Source organism: Aquila chrysaetos, chromosome 18, assembly GCF_900496995.4.
Source record: "Aquila chrysaetos chrysaetos chromosome 18, bAquChr1.4, whole genome shotgun sequence".
NCBI lineage: Eukaryota > Metazoa > Chordata > Aves > Accipitriformes > Accipitridae > Aquila > Aquila chrysaetos.
This window is the reverse complement of record NC_044021.1, coordinates 14,225,819-14,238,108: the sequence shown is the minus strand read 5'-3', so window position 1 is coordinate 14,238,108 and position 12,290 is coordinate 14,225,819. Positions and strand designations below refer to the sequence as shown.

General features: G+C 43.2%; 1 protein-coding gene across 1 annotated transcript in view; it reads right to left on the bottom strand.

Moving 5' to 3' along the window:
• The window catches only part of GMDS (GDP-mannose 4,6-dehydratase), a 430,504-nt gene that overhangs the window by 68,256 nt on the left and 349,958 nt on the right, over positions 1-12,290 (bottom strand). Inside the window, exon 9 of the mRNA XM_030041899.2 lies at positions 4,810-4,906. Coding sequence (XP_029897759.1) covers positions 4,810-4,906 — 97 coding nt within the window. The remainder of the gene's footprint in view (positions 1-4,809; positions 4,907-12,290) is intronic.

The window sequence follows — 12,290 nt, the reverse complement described above, 5'->3', positions numbered from 1 at the left end:
AGATGTTGACATACATTTTCAGAACAAGGAGGAAAAAAAAACCAGATAAGAGAAGCCTGTCAGAATTATGACAACTTGGAACTTCTTTACCTGGCTGCTAGTGAGGAAAATAGACAGGAAAATCATCTGAAGATTATTCTTCCTTGAATGCTCCCATTTCATTTTCATGAGTATTAATACAGGCCACATATTGACATTGATGAGCAAAAAGATCCTTGAGGAAGGGAAGCACGTGTTTCCTTGTGCAGACATCTGAACAGTTTACAGTCACGGGCGGCTCTGAACTTAAGAGTAGGAAATGAAGCTTGTATGAAAACTGAAGTGGAAGTGCGGGGCATTTAGGGTTTTGTGATCATGGTTTCATTAGAGTCTAAATGCTCTTCAGGGCAGGAACACTTAGAGGAGTTCAGAAATGTTTTCAGCTTTAAGAAAGCTGACTTTGGGAGAATGTGATATGCCCCAAGGAATTTTTACTGGAATCCTATGAAACATGGGAAACACAGAGCTGAATTTTTAAAAAACATCTGAAGAGACTGAAATTTAAAGCCATCCTGCTTAATTCCAAGGAGGAAAAAGGGCAACTGAGGCCAAATGCAGTTAAGTAAAGATGTAAAGTTTAGTGTAAGCAACACATAGAAGACTTGGGAAATTTCTTATCTATCTGTCTATATATCTGTATCTATTTAGATACAACAAACAATCCTTTGAAAAGTAAACAACATGGTAAAAGAGTGATACAGAACTTCTTAGGAGTTAGAAACAGCAGTTTTAAAGAAATAATTCCAGGAGGACAAAGTATCTTTTGACACTGCCATGAATTCTTTCTTCTAACCATTACATGGAGTTTCATTTATATCAGTGCTAGAAAGGACTGGGAGAAAAATGATTAATTGCTTAAGGCATACAACAAAAGCAAGAAGTTAGCAAGTTAGCATGCCCTTTTTTTCTTTGAAGAAGAATAATAAGAGGCCAGATGATTGCTTAAATATTAGCATCACATTGTGACAGAGTTTCCAGGGCTTGCTTAAAGGAAGGAAATTTGCATTGATGTGTGTACATCCTCAGAGTTACAGCCATAACAAATGTGATGCACGAATACAACCTGCAGTTCCTATCCTAGGCAAGCTGTAGGACAACTGCAGAAACAGGTGGGAGGGAAGGGGAAGAATTCCCTGTAACACATGCAGAGCATTAGATTCAGAGAAAAAAACAACATTTATGTACGGTTGAAAGCTTTCTTGCCCCCCCCCCCCCCCTTAAAAAAGTAACATAAACTCCTAACAGAGAGATATATACATCTTAAGTTCTGTGATGATGGGACAGACCAGCGAGACCTGGAGTTAATCTTCATTGTTGCAGGAAAGGGCAAGGAAATGAAGCAAGCTCCTACAGAACTGTTAGCTTAATATCTGCCATGCAAAAATAATAGAGGCAATTTTACTCAAACACCTTAACAGGCTTAATTTGATTAGAAGCAATTGTGCAATTCTTGGAGGGAAATTTCTGCATACAAATTAATAGTAATTATCTTGCTGAAAGATAAGAAAATTAAAGACAGGCCCTAATTCTCTAAAAATTACCCAATGTCAGGGGTTGAGAGACCTGATGCTTCCGACATCCTGTGCTGCAGGGCTGCTTGTTTCCAACTGACTGAGGTGGCTCATTGAATTTTGGTTTTAATTTTTAAAAGAAATTTAAAATCAATTTTAGTATTATTTTTGTGAATAACAAATAGATTCTTTAAATCCAAATATAAACTAAGTTGCCTACCTACAAAACGAACATTCTGATTGTAACAAAAGTAGAAAAGAGTAGTCAGACCATTTCTGAAGTATTTACATTTTACAGGTGAGTAAACTGTAGTGGAAACTTATCTTTACACACCTAGGGCAGCAAATGAGTGTAAAGTATGACCTTACTGGCCACGTGCTAAAAAAGCGTGCAAAATGCGTGAAAGCATCTTTCATAGTGTATCGAGTTCAGTATAAAAAGCAAACTTGTCACGAAGCTCCTGTGAAAACTGTAGATTTTAAGAAAGGCAGAAGTAATCACTTTTCCCCAATCCTTGCAGCAGGTTAGAGTCTCCAAATACAATTAAAAATGGGTCAGAAAAGATACTGATAGGAATTTGATACAAGCAGAAAGAAATTATACCAATAGGTTTGTAGATGGCAAGATGCAAGGAGGGAAGGAGAGAGACAGGCATTAGAAGCATTAGCAGGAACAATTCCCAAGGCCGGTAAATATCAGGGGGCCCCAAAGCAGTCAAAAGCAGAGTGAAGAGATTTAGAGTCAAGGCATTCAAAGGGTCTACTTAGTTTGACCAGAAGACAGTCTCACATTTCAAGGTTTCTTCTTCAGTACAGCTAAGCTTTTCAATGGGAGGCCTTGACCCCAGGGATCACTAACTGAAGAAAACAAATGTGTTTTCAAATGAGTGTATTGGCACTGTCAGAACTGACTGTACACAAGATTAAACGATATTTATTTTCACTTTCCAGAATACCATGTTAAATTTTAGAGAGACAGACAGACAGAAACGTTTCCAAATAAGACATGAGAATCTGAGCATCAGATTTTCTGTGTCAGCTGGGATTCAACAACAGAATTCCTGTTAACTGATCTGGCTAAGCCTCCTTCCAAAATGTCAGCCTGAGGCTTTCTTGCCTTCAGCGGTCTTGGTGAGGGTGGTGGGAGGGGGACACGTGCCGTCAGTCTGTTTCAGTTTTCTCATTGCTTTTCCTCACCTTCTCCTGATGGATTGGATTTTGGTCTGGCATTTTGGAATTGCGCAGATGTGATTCCCTGACCGAAACAAACAGAAGCTTGCCTGCCTTTGATAAGGAATGGAAATAAAATCAAAATTTAAAAAACCGAAAGCGATTCTGGGTACCCAGCCCGAGACGCCCTAAAAAGGAAACTTTGATTGCAGGCAGTGGATGCCACATCTCTTCATAGAGGAGTTTGCTCACAGTTCATCTGCATATTCCTTACGGCAAAGGTACTTCATCAGAACCCATTTTGTGTTTCTACCTTGATCATGCTTGAGCAGCTTCACAGCCTTCTTGGGTCCACAGGAACCAAGTAGGGACTGTGATAAACACAAGGCAAGATGGGGGCAGCGGAAGAGAGAGATGGAGCCCAAGAGAAGGCGGCCTACGACAGACCAGATAATTTCAGATAAACATCAGATGTCTACTGAGTTTACACACAGTGCTATTTCAAGGCCACATTCCACTCTGTATTTGAATACATCCCTATACTCATGTATGGACCCACTAGCAATTGCATAAGCATTCCTGAGGGACCTGTATAGTGAGCTGAATTTAAAATCCAGAAATTGCGCTCCCAAAAGGAGACCAATAAGAATGGAGAGGAGACCATGGGCAGCCCTATGTCAGCAGAAAATGTCTGAGCACATGACTAAGGTGGAACTACAGCGAGGGCTTCAGAATAGCTACATACTATCTGTGAATTTTGAGGAGCGAATATGTACTTGTTAGTAAGAGGTACGACAAAGCAGGAAAGTGGGTCTCACAAAGCGCAGACTTGTTGGGTCAAGTGTCCTTTTCCTGTTTGGCAAGTCCTTTTGTCTCTGTGTCCTCCTTATCATCCTGACACCTTACCAAAGCACAGAATGACGGACAGCTCTTAATGACTTCCTAGCGTTTGATTCCTATACACTGGCCCAGCCCTTTTTTGCATAACATGAAAATCTCTATTCCCCTCTGAATTTCCACTTTAGAACCCATGTCCACTGTCACACACACAGCTCCCCACTCCCACCCTGCAATCTGTGTCAAGACAAACATGCTCTTGTCACATCTTGCTTGAATCAGGCAGCTGAAGCCAGCACTTCTGAATGGACGGACTGACAGCCAAAGCTGCGTCAGCAGCCAGCGGGGCTGGTATCGCCCTCCCCAGGAGATGAGAACATCCTCTCCTGGGCACACCCACTCCCACATCGCACAATTGGGGTTATTGTTCCCTGTGTCCAGAAACCAGGCTCTGTCCTGTACCATCTCTGTGCGTTGCCACCATCCTGCCTGACTTGGAAATATTGTCGGTTTTTTGACTCTCCTAGCATGCTCATTAGGCAATTTGAGCACAGGGGTTAGCGGCTCGGTCCTGCTGGCAGTGTGCACCGGTTGAGCATCCCCAGCAGACTTCACTGAGGCATTCCTGGGAGTAAAGATGAGTTCTGCAAATGAGCATTTACTGAGTGGGACCCTGCAAAGCACCCGAGAAAACAAAGAACATGTGCACTTCTAAAATGGGCATTTTGTGGTACCCACAGTTACAAACATCTAAGCTGAACAGTGGATACTCACTGGATGGAGTTGAGACACTGTCATGAAGACACAGAAAGAGGTACTTTAAAAATCAAGCCTACTAGTGCGCACCTTCCTCTGTTCTCCCTTCTTGCAGCTGGAGGAGGGATGACCACATACCCATTGAGACCAGAAGGAACAACAAGTTGTTTTACACTTTGCTTTGTTTCCCATAAAGTGGTGTTTCAACCCCCCTAAGCATCCCCTCTCCCATTCAGAGATGGTGACTGAAGCAGAGTAGCATCTCTGCCAGGGCAAACCCGCTCCTCCTCGGCAGTGCTGCCTGCCCGCTCGCTCGCTTGCTTGTTCCCAGGTAGCTGGCTGTGAAGGGCCAACAAGCAGGCTAATTTAGAGCTCTAAAAGCTGGCAGCAGGAGCGCAATTAAGCCATTTTCACAGACTGCTGGCCAAATGCAGCAATTTATTGGCTGAGTGATTGGATTATTCATTTGCAAAGCTAAGAGAGGGCATTTTCTTACCACTTCAGTTGGCCTGTAGTACTTGTGATTGACTGTCACATGAATCTTGCCAGTCTCTTTACATCGTCCTACTTCATTTTCATTCTTCCCTTCCCACCTGTAAAGAAGATAAACATTTAATGAACCCATAATTACTTTAGTGCTCTGATCTTACCAACATTTGGCCTGCTTTCATTTACTTGAGGCTGGTGTCAATTCTCCCTGCAGGACAGTATAAACTCATTAGCTATAGGAACAAAGGCAGAGTTTAGGCTTGAATGGAGCAACAATGGCTTTTGAAGTCTCTTTGTTTTGGTTTTTGATTCAGTGGAACGTCTAAAATACAGGACTTCCAAATTAAACACATAACGCTAGGGGAAAATAAAACGTCCTGATTTCAGAATGTCTCATGTATCTGCAAATAAATATGACAGTGAGGTTTTTCATTTGTGGATTGGTTCAAAGTTGTTTTCTTAAAATATTTTTAATTCTTGTATTTTGGCCAATACTTTCAGGAACTCTTTAATCTGTTAATTTTATGGACGTGAAGCTCTGTTTGAATAGCATTAAGCTGCATAATTTAATTTGTGCTTAACTAGGAAAAACAAAACAAAAACAGTTCTTGAGTTTTCAGTCCTAGCCTGACATGGCACTTCACATACATGTACTGTAAACAGTACTTACTACCTGTGAGCTGAAAGCCAGCTACTTTGTCCAAATTAGTTTCATATGTGTTGAACAGCCTGCAATTTGCTGTAATTTATGTGATCTGGTTGTGCCATGAACTATTTTGTTAGCAGCTGTCCTGGTCTAAAATTTCGGGAGCAGCAGAAGAGGAACGGTTTGGCGGGTGACTAGCTCTGCCTTTGGAGAGGCCAGCCTGCAGCCTGGAAGCCTGAGGACAATGCTCCCTCTCAGAACAAATCCTTCAGATGACACATGTAGGAACGTACGTTGGTGCATCAAACCTAATTCACTGAATGTACAAAATCCAGAAGTTATGATTGAAACTCTATCCTCTCTTTGCTTTTTGCCTCTAAGTATGTATCATGGGGCTCTGACCCAGCTTGGCATAGAAGTGTAGTGATGAAATCCTTTACTTTTTTTGTGTATAAGTAAAATCTATGTAATTTAAATCAGCACTGTTATTTAGACTATTTAGCCTCAGTCACCAGCAGTGAAAGAAAAGCGCCCCTTGCCTCCCACTTACTAATTGTACTGCCAGATCTTGGGATTTTGTCACAGATTTGATTTCTCCTTGCTCCCCTGCCCCCCCCCCGCCCCGAAGCTCCTGGAAGAATTTAATTCTTTGTCAACCTCAGCCTTCATTTTTGAGTTTCTAGCCCTGAGGGCTAAGGAGGAAAGTCTGAAAATGTGACCTCTGTGTACCCATGAAGGTTAAAACACCGAAAGGCAGAAGGAAATACCAAATATGCATTATTACTAGTTTTTAAATCCCACGATTTTTTAAGCACAACTCATGACTTTGGGATGACTAGCAAAGCCTGTTGGATGCTTGATACTGGGAACACTTCACGTTGAAATAATTTCCAACAGATAACATTCACACTGAAGTCAGCTGTTAATAGTCATGCCATGATGCTAAAGATGATTTATAATTTAAATTTGCTTTCTTTCTTTTTCACAGTTGCTCTGTTTGAAGGCTGAACTGCAAAGTTTTCATTCAGAAGCCAAAACTAACATTAGTCCCTCCCTTTAAAGGGCAGAGGGTAAAAATGTGCAGGACTCAAATGAGCTTAATAGAAAACTAACCGTCACCAGTAAAACAACAGGAAGCGCTTAGATCAGGAGACGTCAGTTGTTGTTGGAGGTCACTGAGCAGAGAACCCCATTTAACACCCAACAGGCTCCAGAAGGCTCAGCCGAGCCAGTAAAGACTCACTTAATGTCGCTATCAAAGTTATATAACAATAGAAATAGCTTAAGAAGAAATCTCCACCCGTTTTGTTCAGCCCAGTAATGTGAAAAGTTCACAAGGAAAAAAAAAGTACTTCTCATTGTGAACAAAGTAGCGTTTGATAGCCACACTTCTAATTACTCCTGGCACCTCGGCGCTCACAGCTGGGGACACCATACTGCTGATAAAAGGGATTGCGCGAGAGCCAGCCTGACACCAGGGGCAAGCATCCATTTCGCTAACCAGCTCCCCCTCCCCTCTTCCTCTAACCACAAGGAAAGGAAAAAAAAAAAACCCATCAAAACCCTCCTTAATTTATAGTCAGATTGCAGTCAGAATTGTTAACTGGAAAACGTAATGCCAGATTATCCTGAAGCAGGAGCATGGTGGAAGAGGCACAGGGAGCCCTCAAGTTGCTGTAGATGTAGATAGCTCCAGCCACAAGGACTACCCAGCTTTCTGCTCCTTAGGGCGGATGCCCAAATAGGCAAGAAAAGAGCCTTGTGAAACTTGGTGGAAGCGCAAGGGATCCCTGGCTAAAGAAAGTTTGGCAAATCAGGGCTGGGCTAAATTTCTAGGGGATGGGGAGTGGATCCCCCTAACCCGCAGCTGGTGTCAAAGCCCAGGGCTTCCAGGCAGGCGCCTGCTGGCCTAGTGTAGGCTTTTCCCAAAACGCTGCTCCTAGAGCCTGCAGGCAACGAGCCTCTACAGCAAGACCATTGCTTGCCCACACCGGGGAGCTTCTCCCTCTCACTGAAGCGAAGGATGGGTCTGCTCTCACGGCTGACGGCATCAGCCATACGCGAGAATGCTCTGCGCCTGGAGAAGGGTGCAGGAGACCATGCGTCTGCTACTGACAAAGCGGGTTTGATGCCCTCTGCATCTAGGCTACAACAAAGAGTGCCTTACTGTTGGAGATGGGTGCTTTGGGATTGCTTAGGATGATAGTCATTGTCGGCTCTGGTGGATACCACTACTATCACTGACCTCAGAAATTTCCATAAAACTAAGTTAATCACATTTCAAATGCATGTGCAAGTTCACTTATTTAAAAGGTTCTTCACCTCAAGAGCTTTTACAGTCTGGATTTATAGAGGAATGGACCGCATTTAATTTAAGGTTAATTCCATATCTGCAGATCACTACTGTTATAATAATTATCAGAAGTGTTGAATGCTCCTTTTCCTCTTCAACTCTAGAGATTCCAATTATTTTTCATTTCCTATAACTATTCAGTAAGACAGCAAGCTTCAAGCTATAAAAACATCCGCAGGTGTAGAGGATTTTCTGAGGATGAAGAGCTGGGGTACCCACCTGGTGGGGTGTGAGGTGGGCAGGGAAGGATACAGGGGAGCCAGGATAACTGAGGGAGGGGTGGGGGGGTGGGAATAGCACTGCAATGGACCAAATGGTCCAAATGGCTGTAACTGAGAAGCAAACAAGGCAAAGTACATATATTTTTGAGGTGGTGAAGAAATCAACTAAAAATGAACCCTTTCACAAAAGCACAGATGAACAAGTATATGCATTTCATATCCTTGCTTGATCTTTACATAGAAACAGAACTGATAGCATTATAAAAAAATATTCAAAACCACTAGTAGCTACAGCTGCTCAGCCTCTTTATGGAAAATAAAACTATCACATACACCTTTTAAATCAAATATATGCCAATAGAAAATACTTTCACATTTGAAAATGAACAACAAATTAACTAAAAATAAGATTTGGGGAAAATTTTGCTCTTCCTCTACAGCTAATACGAGATACCATCTGTGTAGACTTCTTGGATTTGTGGCTGATTGCTGCTACACACACAATTAAGCCAAAGCACTTCATTCTGTCCTGGCACTTTATAAACAGCAAAACTGACACCATATAACAGACCATTAATGTCTTTTGCAAGTAATCTTTTGTAGGGAAACTTTAAATATGTCTCTTCATATGTTCCTTTGCCACCAACTCAACCACCAACATTGCCAGCAGCTCTGCTGCATCAAAGCAATCAAGGATATAGGGATTGATTAACCACAATCTTGTGCTTAAATCTAAAGAACAAGTATGCTGCCATAGAGGGATCTACTTAAAATTTTTTTCAAATGCTCTGATGAATCTGGTCTTCAGTATTTGTTCACTAAAGGAACACAGTTAAAACAATGTTCTTGTTGGTATTATATTCCCAGCATTGTCAAGCTCAAGTTTCAAAAATCTAATTTGTGACTCCCCACATTACAAGACTTTAAAAAAGAATATGTGCTAGGCTCCCTATTTTTTGGTTTCTTTTTTTTTTTTCAGATCATTGCAAGTCTTTTGAAGCTCTTACGCCTTTATTCCAAATTGTGAAAGTTGGTATTGAGAAGAAAATATTTTCTCAAAGAATATTAATACTTCTGTGAAAATCAAAACATTCTGGAAAGAAAAGTTTTTGTTTCAAGTAAGTTCCATTACTGTCAACCTGAAACAAAATTATATTAATAATATCTAAAAAAGAAGGTTTGACATTTTCAGAATGGATTTTTTTTTTTTCAGAATGGCTTTAAAAATTCTTTTAAAGTTATTCTTTCTTTAAAATGAGGTTAGAAAAGAAACAAAGCAGTCCAGCTGACCTGAAATCAGATATTTTTTCAAATTGCATTTGTGAGAATTATTTTCATTTCGGGAAGGGTGTGGGGAAGGGGAAGTGGAATTTCCCATGAAACACCACATTCAGAGAGTAAGAAGTCTAGGAGGTTCCTGGAGTGTGTGGAACATAAATTCCTGACACAGCTGGTAGGTGAGCTTACTGGGGAGGAGCCTTGCTGGACCTACTGTTTACTAACAGGGAACGACTGGTGGGAGGTGTGATGGTCTGAGGCTGTCTCGGGCTTAGTGATCATGAAATGATAAATTCTCAATTTTGGGTGAGGCAAGGAAGGTGGTCAGCAAAACCACCACTATGGACTTCTGGAGGGCAAACTTTGGCCTTTTCAGGACACTGGTTGAGAGAGTCCCTTGGGAGACAATCCTGAAGGGCAAAGGGGTCCAGGAAGGATGGACACTCTTTAAGAAGGAAATCTTAATGGCTCAGGACCAGGCTATTCCCATGTGCCACAAGACGAACCGCTGAGGAAGACGACCAGCCTGGCTGAACAGGGATCTTTTGCTAGGACTCAAAAAAACAAGGAGAGTTTATCATATCTGGAAGAAAGGGCAGGCAACTCAGGAGGAGTACGGGGATCTTGTTAGGTCATGCAGAGAGGAAATTAGAAAGGCAAAAGCTCAGCTAGAACTCAATCTGGCCACTATTGTAAGAGACAACAAAAAATGTTTTTACAAATATGTTAACAAGAAAAAGAGAGCCAAGGAGAATATCTATTCTTTAATGGATACAGAAAGGAACTTTGCCACAAGAGAGGAGGAAAAGGCTGAGGTACTTAATGCCTTCTTTGCCTCAGTCTTTAATAGTAAGACCAGTTATCCTCAGGGTACTCTGCCCCCTGAGCTGGAAGGCAAGGACAAAGAGCAGAACATACCTCCCATAATCCAGGAGGAAATAGTTAGTGACCTACTACACCATCTGGACACTCATAAGTCTATGGGACCAGATGGGATCCGTCCAAGAGTACTGAGGGAGCTGGCGGAGGTGCTTGCCAAGCCACTCTACATCATTTATCAGCAATCCTGGTCAATGGGGGAGGTCCCAGACGACTGACTGGAGGCTTGCCAATGCGACACCCATTTACAAGAAGGGTTGGAGGGAGGATCCAGGGAACTACAGGCCTGTCAGCTTGACCTCAGTACCGGGGAAGATTATGGAACAGTTCATCTTGAGTGCGCTCACATGGCATGTGCAAGACAACCAGGGGATCAGGCCCAGCCAGCATGGGTTCATGAAAGGCAGGTCCTGCTTGACCAACCTGATCTTCTTCTGTGACCAGGTGACCCACCTAGTGGATGAGGGGAAGGCTGTGGATGTTGTCTACCTGGACTTCAGCAAGGTCTTTGACACTGTCTCTCATGGCATACTCCTTGAGAAGCTGGCGGCTCATGGCTTAGACAAGCGTACTCTTTGTTGGGTAAAAAACTGGCTGGATGGAAGAGCCCAGAGGGTTATGGTGAATGGAGTTAAATCCAGTTGGCGGTGGGTCAACAGTGGTGTTCCCCGGGGCTCAGTACTGGGGCCAGTTCTGTTTAATATCTTTATCAATTATCTGGATGAGGGGATCGAGTGCACCCTCAGCAAGTTTGCGGATGATGCCAAGTTGGGAGGGAGGGTTGGTCTGCTGGAGGGTAGGAAGGCTCTCCAGAGAGATCTGGACAGGCTGGATCGATGGGCTGAGGCCAATTGTATGAGGTTCAACAAGGCCAAGTGCCGGGTCCTGCACTTGGGTCACAACAACGCCATGCAGCGCTGCAGGCTTGGGGAAGAGTGGCTGGAAAGCTGCCCGGCAGAAAAAGACCTGGGGGTGCTGGTCAACAGCCAGCTGGATATGAGCCAGCAGTGTGCCCAGGTGGCCAAGAAGGCCAACGGCATCCTGGCCTGTATCAGAAATAGTGTGGCCAGCAGGAGCAGGGAGGTGATCGTCCCCCTGTACTCGGCACTGGTGAGGCTGCACCTCGAGTCCTGTGTTCAGTTTTGGTCCCCTCGCTACAGGAAAGACATGGAGGTGCTGGAGCGTGTCCAGAGAAGGGCAACCAAGCTGGTGAGGGGCCTGGAGCACAAGTCTTATGAGGAGCGGCTGAGGGAGCTGGGGTTGTTTAGCCTGGAGAAAAGGAGGCTGAGGGGAGACCTTATCGCTCTCTACAGCTACCTGAAAGGAGGCTGTAGTGAGGTGGGTGCTGGTCTCTTCTGTCAGGTGGCTGGAGATAGGACGAGAGGGAATGGCCTCAAGTTGCGGCAGGGGAGGTTTAGGTTGGATATTAGGAAAAATTTCTTTACTGAAAGCGTTGTCAGGCATTGGAACAGGCTGGCCAGGGAAGTGGTTGAGTCACCATCCCTGCAGGTATTCAAAGAGCGTGTAGACAAGGCACTTCAGGACATGGTTTAGTGGGCATGGTTGATGGTTGGACTCGATCATCTTGAAGATCTTTTCCAACCTAAATGATTCTATGATTTAATTCTCACCCAGTCTTCCTATAGGAAAAACTCTCATACCTCTTACGAGGTATGAAATCAGATAATTAAATTGCTATAGTCTTCAAACCTTAATTTGAATTCTGAAACAGTTATTAGGTCTGCCTACAGATAAAACCTTGTATCAATAAAGAAAGTAATAAAAGCCTGCTCAGCTGGAAGAGTTAATTGTCCAGCTGAGGTGGGTTAAATACCTCCCTGAAACATATACTCTACAGTGAGAATGGTGATAAAAAGTGGTGCAGTCCTAAGCGATGACCCTTGCTCATGTGAGTTCACGCAGGCCAGTGTTCTTCACTGACCAGGCTGGGTTCCTTTCAACGATCACTCTCAAAATGCCTCCAATTTCCGTATGAGATTCTGTTCCCTTCCTCCTCATCTGAAAACTTCTGATTTTCCTGAGCTGTTAAATACAACACATAGCACTGGCCAGCCAGCAATTTTTGGTGGGCAAAAGCCAGACCTGGAAAC